A 14,084-nucleotide genomic window follows, 5' to 3' on the forward strand; every position below is an offset into this window, starting at 1 on the left:
AGAAATTCTATTGTCAATCTAAAACAGAAAAGGGTATGAAATTAGCAAGTGTTAGCTTAGCCATTCAAGAGAAATAAAGGGAGTTTAGGTAGACATTGATGATAATAAACCCTACTGAATTATTTATAGGTGACAGGGACATCTTACATTGATTTAGGAGCATTCATAATGTCAGCAACTCTGATACTTACATTTTTAAATTCCTTACCAGTGTCTAATTATGAAAACTGTTTTAATGTCCAGGGTGTCAACTGCCAAACTTAATAATTTTTCTCGCTTGGAGCCAACACTTCATCTTCTGGGTGTGCAGTTTGATCAGAATGTGGCGCAAGACATCATCACAGAAAAGCCTGGGGCAGCAACGAAACTTGTATACCAGCTGTACATCGCTCTTCAGAGAAAGAAGAAAAGCGGACTGACTGGAGTGGAAATGCAAACCATGCAGCCCCTGGCCAATGTAAGACTTCAAAACATGAGAAGTGAGGTGTTTCGAGAGGTGAGTACTGACACACGAAGAGCATGCCGTGAGGTAAAGCTGAGACGGCAGTGATGCTGCGTTCTCAGAGAAGCCCCATTTGGATAACTGCACCTCTTGCTATGTCACTGGCTGTGTCTGGGTTTTATTTTGAAGTCATGCTTGCTCTTTTCCCCTCTCCTACCCACACGGCCAGCACTTTAGCACTTGGCTCCCAAGCCCCAGCAGTGTTCATGGGTGTGCCTTGGCTCCCTTCCCCTCCCCGCCCCCTCATTTCTGCTGGACTCCCCTGAGGTGCTGCAGCGACCTGTTGACATGGCTTTTCATCCTCAGACTTACTTCAGGAGGTCAGGCAGCTGCTGTATGACTCTGCTGAGTTTCAGTCCCACGGGGTTCTTCTTCCACTCCCACTGGGTTCTTCTGTTTGGGCACCTGGATTTTGCATATACTGCACAGAATTTAGACGGACATTCAAAATTTTTCACTCTGCAGCATCATCCTGCCTCTGTTTCTTCCCATCTTTTTTCTGTGTCGATTGACTATGAGTCCTGGAGTATGATCCATATATTCCCGCTCTCTGCTCCCTGCCAGCGCTAGTCACCCTTCGCATTTCTCCCTTTCTCTTAACTTTCCTTCTCTAACATTTCTGTGCAGTCTTCCCAGTACAAATAAGTTCTCCCTTTGAATATCTGAGGCTGCAAGTAATTCTTAATCTGTGCTTTCAAACTCTTAACTCGGATACCAAAGGCTGCCTGTTCTGTATTTTATTTGCAATGTGACCTCACAGGGTTTTTAGTACCTCATACACCAGGATTTTGTGATGAAAATGCTATGACTTGTAATATAAGTATGTTTTAATTGTATGATTTTTATTCAGAATTTCTTACTATGATAAGGAATGTGCATTAAGTTTTCTATGACTGTTGTATAAAATTGCTATACCGATGGCAAAGTCCTAAGTGTGAATGAAGACAAATACCTAATTTTAACATTGTATTGCAATTTAACATCTATTGTAACAGTGATACAATAGATGTCAGAGCCAGCTCCATTTTCAGATTTGCCCATTCTGGATTCCCCCCCCCCCCACAGAATATTCTTAACTTTTAAATCATAAAATCCCCTATTTTTCCATACAAGAGACTTTACTGTAATGCTTTCCAAAAAGTGATCAGTGAGATTTCAGAACATTTTACACATTTTCCCCTCAGCCAAAGAATAAATCAGTGTGAATTATGTTGTTCTGCCAGCCTATGTTGAACCAGCCTATGGCAAAATAGATTGCAACATTCATGGGGAACTATAAATTAGATTAGGCTTCAAGTCGTGTAAGGGCCCTCCCAGCTTCACAGGCAGGTTGGTTAACTGAGCCAGGACCTAAAAGCTCCCAGCTTCAACGAGGATACCTGCCTCAGAACTGGACTTTTATGTAGTTTCAGGAAGCTAATATACAAGGAACTACAAAGCAGTCAACAGAAATGCTACAAGAGCCTGCAAGGAAAGCAGGAAGTGTTAAGTCTGTCAGTCCTTGGGATGTTACACACTGCAGGAGAAGCCCTGTGCCTCAGAGAGCTCTCATCTGATGGTGAGAAGGTTGCTTGGACTGAGTCGTGCAGCACAGTGATCAGAGTGGACTTTGAAATGAGGAGGAAGGGGATTATTCTTTCAAGGAATGTAGGAGTAAATGAAAAGTGGAAATCAGTAACTAAAGCTCAAGGGAGGTGTGAGGTTGTTGTTTTTGTGGACACAGAAGGTGGGTCAACTTGCTGTTTGAGAAAAAGAATCAGTGTCAGGCAGTTAAATGGAAATGTCGTGAGGGCCAAATGAAAGAGGTCGTTTGGGGACAAAAAGACAGGGATGCAAATAATGGTTCATTTGGGAGAGGAAATATTTTAGGAAATATGGATATCTTTTTTATTTGACACCAAGGAAAAGAAGATACAGGTGTCTCTACATTGTACTGGTAATAATGGTTAAAATGTGTCTGAGCTGGTGGTGCTGGTTAGTATCCCAAGCTGTTTCATTTCCAGTCCAGTTCCTTGCTTATGGCCTGGGAAAACGATGGAAGAAGACCTGGTCCTTGGGACCCTGCATCCATGTGGGAGACCTGAAGGAAGCTCCTGGCTCCTGGCTCCTGGCTTCAGATTGGTTCAGCTGCAACTATTGCAGCCATTTGAGGAATGAACCAGCAGATAAAAGAGCTCTCTCATTCTCTGTATGTCTCTTGTCTCTTCTTCTCTTTTTCTCTCTCTTGATAACCCTTTCAAATAAAATTAATAAGTCTCTTTTTTAAATGTATTGAATGAACCAAGTGATGTGCTAAGCCAAGTTCCAGATGCTTTTTTGTGTGTCATCTTACTGGATTGTCAGAAGAGACCAACTACTTTTATTATCTCTATCTCATGTGTGATGAGGCACAGAGGAATTTGGTAACTTGGTTCAATTTCATGCAGCTAGTAGGTGATAGAGCTCACAGTCAAAACAAGAATGTTTCCATGTTTCTTCACTTTTTATTAGGGAGTGGCTTAAGTAATAGGAAAAATGTAGCTGCTTTATATTTTTATATGCTAAATTGGCTCTGTATTGTTATTTTATAAAGATGTATTTGTAAAGATGCAAGTATGATTCATTGAAAATTAAGCTCTAGAGGAAAAAAATTAATTAGAAAAGCATAAATGAGGCTGTAAATAGGAACTCAAGTCATGATTTTATAGGTGTCTTCACACTGGTTAAAGATACAGATAGTTGATGTTGAGCTTGAACTGATGCCAATCCTTAGCAGCGGCCTTTCATAGATTTTTATTTTGAAGACAAATTTTATGTTTGCTTACCTGACAGTATATTCTTTACTCTATAATAACAGAATCTTTCAAAATGCTTTCTTCACTCAGAGACTTAAAATCCTGATACCACGTCAAACTGATTTCAATCTGATGCGAGTTTCATGCAGGTTTCAAGAAAAATATAGACGCATGAGAGAAGATCTTGCCCGTGAGCATGCTGAGAAACTTGAAAGAATGCAAAAACTCAGCGAAGAACAAAGATGTTGTGATATTGAAAAGGTTTTCTAGAGCAATTTTCCAGATAATTTTTAGTGCATAGTATGCTGTTTGTGATTCTTGCCTATTATACACATTGCATAAGTAAGACCATTAATGCAAGTTGCATTTTCCTCGTGCTTGGCTTGCCCTGACCTGCTGTCACTCTTTCTCTTTATCCCCATGCTTGCTGCCACCTCTGCTTGTGCCCAAGAACAAAACCTGCCTGCCTCTGGAGTGGCAGAGGCACAAATTGGTCTCTTTCATTGGTGAAAATTATTGCTTGAGCTGGTTTAATGATGCGGCTTGCTCTTTGCTACCCCAGCGGTCACAGGCTCCTGACCATAGTCACCACTGATGGAAGCAGGGTGGACATTTCCCACTGTCCTTTCTACTCCTTCGCAAGCCCTTGGTCTTTCTATCCTCATTTCGGTCTTGTGGGATAGTCTTGATTCTCTTCCCAGTCACCTCACATCTCTATCAACTCCTTCCTAGCCTTTGCCAATTGGCTTACCTGATTCCCTGCTGCTTCTCAAATTTCTTTGAAAACCTTTAATGATATCTTATGCCTTTAAATACATGAGAGGATAAAGGTGTTTGGAATCATTAAAGACTTAAAGGAATTGCAAATGACTAGATACATGGAATGTGTAAACCATAGGCAAAAGAATTACAGTCCTTCATGTTGTGATAAAAAAACAGATTTTTAAAAATGATATATTTAGGATCATATAAAATTGATCCTGAATTCAGGCCACTGCTGGAGAAGAAGGAGGGATTGCTGAGACACAGGTCTTTTGATCCCTTCACTTGTGAGAAGAGATAATGCGTTATACTTGCCCTCTGGGACGAAACATTCTTAAAAGTAGCATTTGAGTCAAGACCACATGCTGGTGCTATAACTTACATAAAACCAGGCTGTCCAAACGTGCAATGCCAAGTAAATGTTGAAAGGCTCCAAACAAAGTGGGTGAAAGAAATCTATCCCCAATATATATTCTGAAATTATGTTAAAAATTACCATAGGAAGCACATAGGGCGATAGGAAAAGCCTCCATCTTCTCAGTTTTCTTAAAACATAAGAAATCAAATAAAAATTTGCAATTTGGAAGGCATAATGAAGAAAATTTTATCTGTAATTTCTACCTTCCTAATGATAGAGTGTTTAGTCTTTGGACATAGAAATTTATAACCTCATATGTTCTAATATTGTGCTTGAGTAATAAGTAACGACTTGTTTTATATTTTACCATTGAGACTGTGTATATTTTAAAATATTTTATCTGATCTATCTCAGGTGTTTCAGTTTGATCATCTGCCTAATTTCTCCTTAACATAATTACTGCCTACATGTAGAAGAGATGGTCCAATAGTGATATTCTATATTTTAGTGTTAACTTTATGTTTGAGGTAGCCTTTGAACCCATTGTTTAATCATGTGGTTGTTTCTGCAGGGAAGCAAGGCACTTGTCTTGGATTTTCCAGGGACTGTCTCCTAGAATGGAATTTTTTTTTCTGCAGGCTATTTTCTGCAGAAAAAAAAAAAGCTGCAGGATTTTCTGTCTCCACAATTGGACTGTTTGTGAAGGTGGGATGGGGAGAGATTTATATTCTTTGTGCCTGGAGCACCTTCATTGTCCTTCAGGATTGTCACATGTAATAAAATTACACTGTTTGATACACATAATTTGAGGATTCCAAAACTGTTCAAACATCACGCATTGCAAAGTAAGTCATATCGCCAACTGTTTCCCAACACGACCACAACGCATTGTCCATTGGTAAATTGCTGCGTTCTAGAAATAAGCATATTATGTATATGTAATAATATCTATTATTCTGACAAACCAAAGAACTAAACTAGTGTATGTGTAATACTCAGCAACGCTTAAGCAGAAGACGACAAAATGAAATAATGGCCAAAATCCAAGCAGCTATCATACAGATTCCTAAACCTGCATCAAATCGTACTTTAAAAGCACTGGAAGCTCAAAAAATGATGAAAAAGAAAAAAGACGCAGAGGTAAGCGATTCATGTTGTGTTAAACATGTTGTAATTCAAGAACAATCTTTCCCTAAAGCCCACAAGTATAGCCAGACCCTCCCAAACTTCTCACTTTCTTTTTGAACTATCCCTGGTTTTATCCTTTCTCATTCAGAATTCCAGTCTACCACAATATCCAACCCAATTTTATTATCTTTTTAAGATACAGAGATAGAAATTTGAGGCCAGAATAGGAAAACTCTTAAGTAACAGAATCTGGCTGTACTCCTGTGTGCTGAGTAGGATTTTGAGATTGCTAATGAATTCATCAGCATGGGCACTGTTGTAATGTGCAAATGCTGATGGGTACATGCCATCTATAAGCTCTTTTTACTCTGTTTTGACTCAACTTCTATAATTTGCTATTTTGATTCAACTTACCTATTTTGTTATGAATCCCAGCAACATTGTGACTTGTTGCTGTTGATATATTTAAATTTAAGATACCCCTGTTTATTTTTTTTCCCTAAGCTATATGAACTGTCCATCATTCCAATAAAATAAAATCTGATTATGTTTCATAGATGTCACTACATTTTGATAAAATTTCCATACTCTACATTGCATAACATTACGCTGGTTATTGAAATTTTCTTGTGTGAATTAAGTAGAGGAATAATAGCTAGCATTTGTTGACCTTGAGCTGTATGTCAGGCTGTGGGGGCAGCACTTTGTGTTATCTTTAATTTGGAAACAAGCCTAAAGCAGGGCTCTGTCTTCCCCAGTGTGTACGTAAGGAGACTGGGACCCAGGAGATGGCCATGTTTTAGTTAAGTTCACTGTGCCAGTAGAGACTGACATATCTTTCTGATTCTTTAACTCATTGTATTAGGTCAGTTCACATTTCTTCAATTTAAAAGTCCTAGCAAAACAACAACAACAAACCAAAAAACAAACAAATAATAACTACAACAACAAAAATCACCAATACAAAAGCTTTTTGTGGACCCTATTTTAGTATTTAACTATCATACATCCAGAACTGATAGTTTATTTTTAAAGATTTATTTGAAAGGCAGCCAGAAAGAGAGAAGGAGAGATATCTTCCATCCTCTAATTCATTCCCCACCTGCCCCAGGGAGCAGGAAATGGGCCAGTCTGAAGAAAGAATCCAGGATCGCAGTCTGGGCCTCCCACATGCGTGGCAGAATCCCACCTTCTTCAGCTGCTACCTGTCTCCCAGCATTATGTTGCTACGAAGCTCGGCTCAGGAGCAGAACCTGAACTTCTGAGCTCCAAGGGAGGATGAGAACATCCCAAGGATAGTTTTAATCACAGCATCAAAGGCCCACCTAATTGATGTTTACCAATAAGGATTTATAATATAAAAAATTGAACTAGTGTTAATATCAAGGAACAATGATGACATACTTGGGGCTGCCATCTTTAAGAAATATTTATGTATCACAAGTGTATATCTCATAAATGCATGTTCCAACTCTGATAATTTTCCTTTTTATTAGATATCCCTAGATTCAGTATCAGTTGGAATTGTGATCTGAACAATTCAGATTAAGCAGTTTTTGCAGTTCACTTGGTGTCAAAATAACAAAAAATTATGAAAATATTGTAGAATGCAGCATACAGCTTTTCACATTTTGGCTCCTCGTTATCTTGAGTTAGTAGTAAATGACATGAACTTGAATTAACATGGTAAAGGGAGATTTTTTAAGACAGAGAACTGATCATGAATTTTCCTTAAAGGATGTGGCCAATGAGATTAAGAAGTTTGAAGCATTAATAAAAAAGGATCTCCAGGCAAAAGAAAGGTAGGATGTGAACTATTCTAACACTCATAAATTTGTATCCTGTTTTATGCATATCTTTTGAATATTAGAAATATCTTCTCTGGAAAAGCTGCTCCAAGAATCTTTTCATTCAGAAAAAATCATTAAGTGAGAGTGTCTGAGGGAAGACAGATGTGCTAAAATTCAAACTAGTTGTTAGTCACTTGTATAAACAAGTGAGAGGGAAAGTGGCTAATATGATAAGTTGATATTTTTTGCTGTTTGCACACATTTTTAAACATTAGTTAAGATGGTTTCAAGTTCCCACTGGTTTAGTTTTGTCACAGTAAAGCCTCCGTTAGACTCTCTTTTGGTTTCTTTTATGTTGAATCCTCACTATTGAGCACAGAGACCAGTAATAAAGCATTGCTGAATGAATGCGTTAGCTGAATGTCACTGAGAAAGTTTGATAAATTTATTCCAAAAATAAGTACAAAGTGAATTGGCTTCATTCTTTGAGAGATAAAGATTCCTTACCCCTTATCTTCCATCAGAGGTCATTTATTCACAGGAAGTAATCTGCCAGAGACCGCATGTATAAAATGACTTGTATCTTTCTGTATTTTTTAAAATAGATATTGTCCAGACTATTCATTTATATCTTATAGAATACAAAGTTGATCTCTATCAAATAAGAAAACAGAAACAAATTATAGTATATGAGCCCTGTTATATACTATCATTTCTGAAGGAAAAGAGACGTGCACACACACACACGCACACACACAGATGAGGAATAAGAAAAGGCTGGAAGGAAACAGTCATGAGGTGGTTGGTGCAGAAAGGATTTCAATCACAATGGATATGGCATACATGATCTTTCCTCCTACCATCATCAGACACTCTGAATGCCCTATTCTGATCCCCGCTCTCATTTACCAGCATTGGCCCTGACCCCTAAAACTAGACCACTCGTCCTTACAGTGACCACTAGATCCTCCACCACATAACACCCTAAGCATGGTCCATTTTATTTACAAGCCACATATTTAGTGGAAATAGTTGGTTCCAAGCCCTTTCCCAGCTTCCATTTGCACTGAGTAGTGCCCTAGTCCTGTCAGTTGTCAGGTACCATCAAGATCACCCTGGACTCTGCTCCTATTGTCCTTGCCCTCCCAGCCTGATCCTGGGATCTGTCAGTTGCTTTAGAAACTCCCAAGTAACAATGAGTTAAACTAGATAAAAGTTGGCTTTTCTCCCATATCCTAGAACATATAAAGAAAGCACCCTGGGATGTGTGTGAGGGCGTGTGTGCACGCAAACCCACACACTGAGGTTTCGCCTTGCTCCATTTTTGCTGCTCTGGCCTGTTGTGTGTGTGTGTGTGTTTATCATCAAAGTCACATTCATGATTTAAGATGGCTGCTGGGACTCTGGGCACTTGAACAAACAACAACACCAACAAAAATAGCCATTTCCTGTGGGAAACAAAACCTCCACAGTAGTCTCTAGTAGTAACATTTCTGCTCGTATCTTGTGGACCAGAATCTAATCCCATGGCCACACAAGAGGAAGAGAGGCTGGGAAATGTTGTCTTAAACTAGTTACAGTGTTACCCTAAATGGAGTTTGGGCTTTGTTTTAAATATTGCTGGGTATATCACAGGCTGCTTCTTCCCAGCAGCCTTCACTTGATTCTAACGAATTTCAGCTGGGGAACCTTTACATGTGACACTTCACTTCCCAGTGCAGTGAGCTGGAGCTGGGGCAGCTGGAGCACCTGCTCAGCTCCCTGCAGCCGTGAGCAGCCTCACAGGAGAGTCCGTACTCTCCGTGACGCTGCAGGAAGATCATTTTCTCCGATATCCAAAAAAAGAAAACCTTTAAGAAGTACTGGTATGGAGCAAATTGTTAAGGAAAACAAAGGCTGTGGTATCAGGTGGGCTTTGGTAAGCCCCTTTGTTAATCACGACTTTCTTATTTCCTTCTGTATGCTTATCCTCAGCCTAGAGATGTTGTGGGCTCATTCACAAACTTGATGCCAGAAAGCACTAAAATCTTCTCATGGCCTAAGGAGTGTTTTCTAAAAATACTTCTGTCTATATGAGCTTGATGACCATTTAGTCCCTGTGAACATTAAAGACATATTTTTAGATTTTGAATAATACTATTCATTAAATATGTTATTTATTATTTTGAAATGATTACTTCTAATATAAAAATTAATCATTTATTAGTAAGTAGCTCTGTAACATACGTTTTACTGATTATAGTCTGCTTAGTTTTTAAAGAGCTATACCAATAATTCCTAATTAATTGGTTATTACATAGATGTGTATGTGTGATAACCTTTGAATCCAAAGTGGTAACTTGAATGAATCTATAATTCTGTGCTACATCACCATTTGTCTTGCTAAACTGAACTGGTTTGGTTTCTGTTGGAAAGACCACAGGCTCTTTCTTATCCTTTAAGTCTTGTAACATGAAATAGGCCAAAAATTCAGAGTGCTCACTTGAACTTTCCAGTTTGGCAAGAGGTCACTTCAGGCTTGTGCTTGTCGGAGTGGTATGATGAGCTACTGTTTTTTTCTGCTGCTGAGCTGCCAATAAATGCTGAGCCTCGTTGTTAAGTAGTCAAAGTCACCAGGAAACTCAGAAAATAACCTGCATTTGCATAGGTGACAGGAGAGCAGTAGTAGATAAAATTACCCAGAGAAAGAAAAACTAAAACTGGAAAATTGTTGTTCCTCAGTGCCTCCAAGGCTTCTGTAGACACAGCAGGCCAGATGACAGCTGACTTGTTGAACACTTACTCAGATGATGACTACATTAAGAAAATCCAGAAGCGCCTAGAAGAAGATGCTCTTGCAAGAGAGCAGAGAGAGAAAAGACGGCGGAGACTGTTAATGGACCAGTTAATAGCACACGAGGCACAAGAGGTGAGGTGTTTTGATGGGGGTTAAATAGCAGTGCTGGAAGTTTCACAGAATCTGCTCTATTGTGTACACAAATATAATATATAATATAATATAAATTCACTGTCTGCCACTTGATCACATGTCACTGTCACGTGCTCCGTGATGACAGCAAATATATCAAGGGGAACATGTACATATTTACTAAAAAACAAAACAAAACAATGCTGCTGAATTATATACATAAAAGGTTGAAATGGCAAAATCTGTTACATAACATTTCTCCACAGTAAAACATGATGTAAGACAAGAAATCTATGTTAACCATGTATGTCTATCTTAGAAGCAAAAGGAAACTGTGGAATGAAAACAATGCAAAAAAAAAAAAAAAAAGGACATCTCTGTTAGTCTACTCCAAGTGGTTCAAACTACAATTCCTGGACCAGCAGTATCAGCACTGTCTGGGTCATCTTAGGCATGTAAATTGTTACCACCCTCACTCACACTGAATCAACAGCTCAAAGCCAGGAGCACTCAACCATACTTGCTAACCAGCCATCTCTAATTTCTTTATGTAGCTACAGTTTGAGAACCACTGACCAACTTCGAACTAAGCACAGATCCTGAACCTCTCCCTTGCTGAGGGCACTTGCACTAAGCCCAAAGACAGAACAATGAGCAAGAAAACCAGGAAGCCTATGCCTCGCAGAGCCTGATGTCTAGTGTAGGGTCTGTAAATAGCGAGTCCATTGGAGTGTGAAAGTGCTATACAACCAGTGGGAAGGGCTAAAACAGGGGAACGTCCACCTCTGTTCAGGCAACAGTGCCTGGAGAGAGTCAGTGAAGGCAGTGTGGTTGCAGGGGGAGAGGGAAGGGGAGCTGGAAAGATTAGGTGTGCTGAGCTTTAAAAAGTTACATCATCTGGTGTGAGTCACCAAGGCTCAGATCATGAGCTCTGAGCTGTGTCAAGGGAAATGCATTTCAGTTTTCAGTTTTTACTCATGTATCTACTGAGATCCTAGAATATGGTACATATAATTAAACAGAAACATCTCTTCCATTTATTTCATTGCAAGCACAGAATATGTACTTTATGTTGTGGACTAAGCAAACAATCTATAGGCTTTCCTGTGTACCTCATTATAACTGATATCTTTATTTCCATCAGGTAATATGTACTACATTCCACTGAAAATTTGAAAGATTATCCGTATCCAAAACATGAACTACTTTTACAAAGAAGCAAAATACAAATCTTCCCCACTAAACATTGGGATACAAGTCTTAACTATCTTCATACTATATCTTTATAGACATATCATTGACTCAGCCATTGCACATTTTCTTTGTCCCATTTGTCATAATTTGATATCTCAGTCAATAATCAAAGCATAATTGATCCAGTTTGTTCTTCCTAAGGGTTGAGATGACCTTATCTCATCCCAACAACTAAGTTGTCTTGCCATATACTAGACTAGAAGGAAAGAACTTGTAGCCATTTTTACTTTGTGCGTTGTCTCCAGTATTCAATCAGAATGAAACAAATGACTAACATTAAAGTTTGGGGAATTTTCTGTCTAATTGAGATATAGATTTCATAGTTGCTGTTCTGTATTTTTAACTGACAGATAAGAATTTTATACATTTATGGATTTTCATGCGATGTTTTGAATGCACATACACTTTGTAATGTCCCATTAGAGCAAACATACCTATCTTTCAAAAGATGAACATTTTCTAATGGTATGAAAACATTCGGAATCCCTTCTTCCATGTTTTTTGTAGCTATAGAAATATATGGCAAATTATCATGGATGTATAAACATATCAAATGGCTAGTAATTTTATCTAACAAATAATTGATATTTACATTCAGCTTTACATTTATTTAATCTACACTTTTATCTAATTCCCAGGTTCAGATTTTAGCACTTCTCTCAGTGTTGTTATTTATTTCTCATCCTGGTAAATATATAATATCTCCCCTGTAACAGTGTAGTGAGAGAGCTTACGTGAGGTAGTGTTGTTAGCAGAGTCATAGTTTCTCCTTGAACCATTAGATTGTCGAGTGAAATGGAAAGCCCCGGCGTTTGGCTGTCATCTTCTGTCTCTATTGAACACTACAGTTACTTTCTCTTTCCACATGATGTCTCTGTTTAGACAGAGTCAGAGTGCTTGATGGGATCCTGGAGATCATCCTCTGCCTGACCCTCTAGTTGGTACCTGCAGTGAAACAGGCCTGTGCTGTTACTTGTCCAAGAGAATGCAGCTCGTTAACAATGTACCTGCAAGGTGATGGGCTGATTTGCTGATTCCCAGTGACTGATTTTCCCACTGTTCATGACCTGGTTGACCTCTGTTCTAAAACAGTCCAAAAAATAGTGTGCATCTAGTTTCTTTTTCAGATTATGAACATACAGATTTTCTAAGACAAATTATAGGCCATTTCCACCTAACCTCATCTCCAGTCTTCACAAGCTACCAATTTTTAGCCTGTTCTCACATGGTTGTTTATTTTCCCCTCCGTCAGATCTGCTGTGTTCACCTGGACAGTGTGAACGCTTTTTTAACGACTAGCAGTTTTATATTAGAATGCATATAATGCAATTTCAGACTTCTAAAATCATTCTTACAAATTGATATAGTGCTTGTTTAGAAGTCCTTGAACAAAATCACCTAATCTGTTTCCATTTTAAAGGAAGAAATGAATCATTTAAAATAATTGGGTAGAATGGACATTTACTGTACCAATTACAATGTTTAAGATGCCTATATCCCATAATACAGGATCTGGATTCAACTCAAGGCACAAGCCCTTGACTCCATCAATTGCTCATGTGGGCATAAGGGGTGGGGGCAGTGATGGCTCAGGTATTAGGTCCCTGACACCCATGTGGGATACCTGTGGATTGAGTTCCAGACTGGACCCAGCCACGATCACTACATACATTTGGGGAGTGATCCAGCAAATGAAGGCAAGCACACGGCACACTATCTCTCTTTTCCAGGTGCTTCTCCCTCTTCTAAATAAGCAACTTAAAAAAAAAAAAAGCAGAAAAGTAATTGTAATTTTTAAAAATTTTAATATTTCAGGATACCAAAATTATACCTCTCTTGTCAAACATTTTTTTTTTTACGGTTTTTTTTTTTCATGTTCAGATTTAACTGGCAGAAGTTGATTAAGGAGAGTATTATGCCTTCTGTACATTGTTTATATATAGTCTTGTCAGCCCAGTGGAAAGTGTGGACACCCCTTTGATCGCTGCATGGCCCTTCCCCTGGTGTGTACAGGAGGCTTACCGCGAGGAGCAGCTCATCAACCGGCTGATGCGCCAGTCCCAGCAGGAGCGCAGGATCGCGGTGCAGCTCATGCACGTTCGGCACGAGAAGGAAGTTTTATGGCAGAACAGAATCTTCAGAGAAAAACAATATGAGGAGAGACGACTGAAAGATTTCCAGGATGCACTTGATCGAGAAGCGGTAAAATAACGCCTCCCTTAAAATCTGCGGGTTCCTCTTGATCCTTTCCACAAAGGCGTGGTCAACAAAGCTGTGGTCTGTTACCCGTCACCTAACAAGAGCTCCTTTCCTGCAGGCTCTCTGTATGATATGTCCATCACCTACATAGTCAGTATGTGGCCAACACACACTGCACTTTGTCCTCTTAGTGCTGGTTTCACAAGTTGCTGACTGTTTAGTCCTCCCCACCAACACTGTGTCCACATCCGTCTGGACACCTGGATTGCCTGAAGCTCCTTGTCTGAGAGATTCCTGAGGAAAGCCTTCAGAGAACAGCATTCCCTGAGGTTTTGTATCTGGACAAGCGTGTGTGCCTTATGTATGTGATTGTCAGTTTTGCTGTCTATGAAATTCATGCTTCATACTT

The 14,084-nt window shown here is 39.1% G+C and overlaps 1 protein-coding gene across 1 annotated transcript in view; it reads left to right on the forward strand.

Annotated features, from left to right (window-relative positions):
* Positions 1 to 14,084, forward strand: part of SPEF2 (sperm flagellar 2) — a 133,564-nt gene that overhangs the window by 18,792 nt on the left and 100,688 nt on the right. Inside the window, exons 3-8 of the mRNA XM_040977328.1 lie at positions 244 to 496; positions 3,367 to 3,537; positions 5,396 to 5,536; positions 7,262 to 7,326; positions 10,036 to 10,222; positions 13,490 to 13,678. Of these exons, the coding sequence (XP_040833262.1) occupies positions 244 to 496; positions 3,367 to 3,537; positions 5,396 to 5,536; positions 7,262 to 7,326; positions 10,036 to 10,222; positions 13,490 to 13,678 (1,006 nt within the window). The remainder of the gene's footprint in view (positions 1 to 243; positions 497 to 3,366; positions 3,538 to 5,395; positions 5,537 to 7,261; positions 7,327 to 10,035; positions 10,223 to 13,489; positions 13,679 to 14,084) is intronic.

Source organism: Ochotona curzoniae, unplaced genomic scaffold (genome assembly GCF_017591425.1).
Source record: "Ochotona curzoniae isolate NIBS_2020 unplaced genomic scaffold, NIBS_Ocur_1.0 contig_2754, whole genome shotgun sequence".
NCBI classification, from domain to species: domain Eukaryota; kingdom Metazoa; phylum Chordata; class Mammalia; order Lagomorpha; family Ochotonidae; genus Ochotona; species Ochotona curzoniae.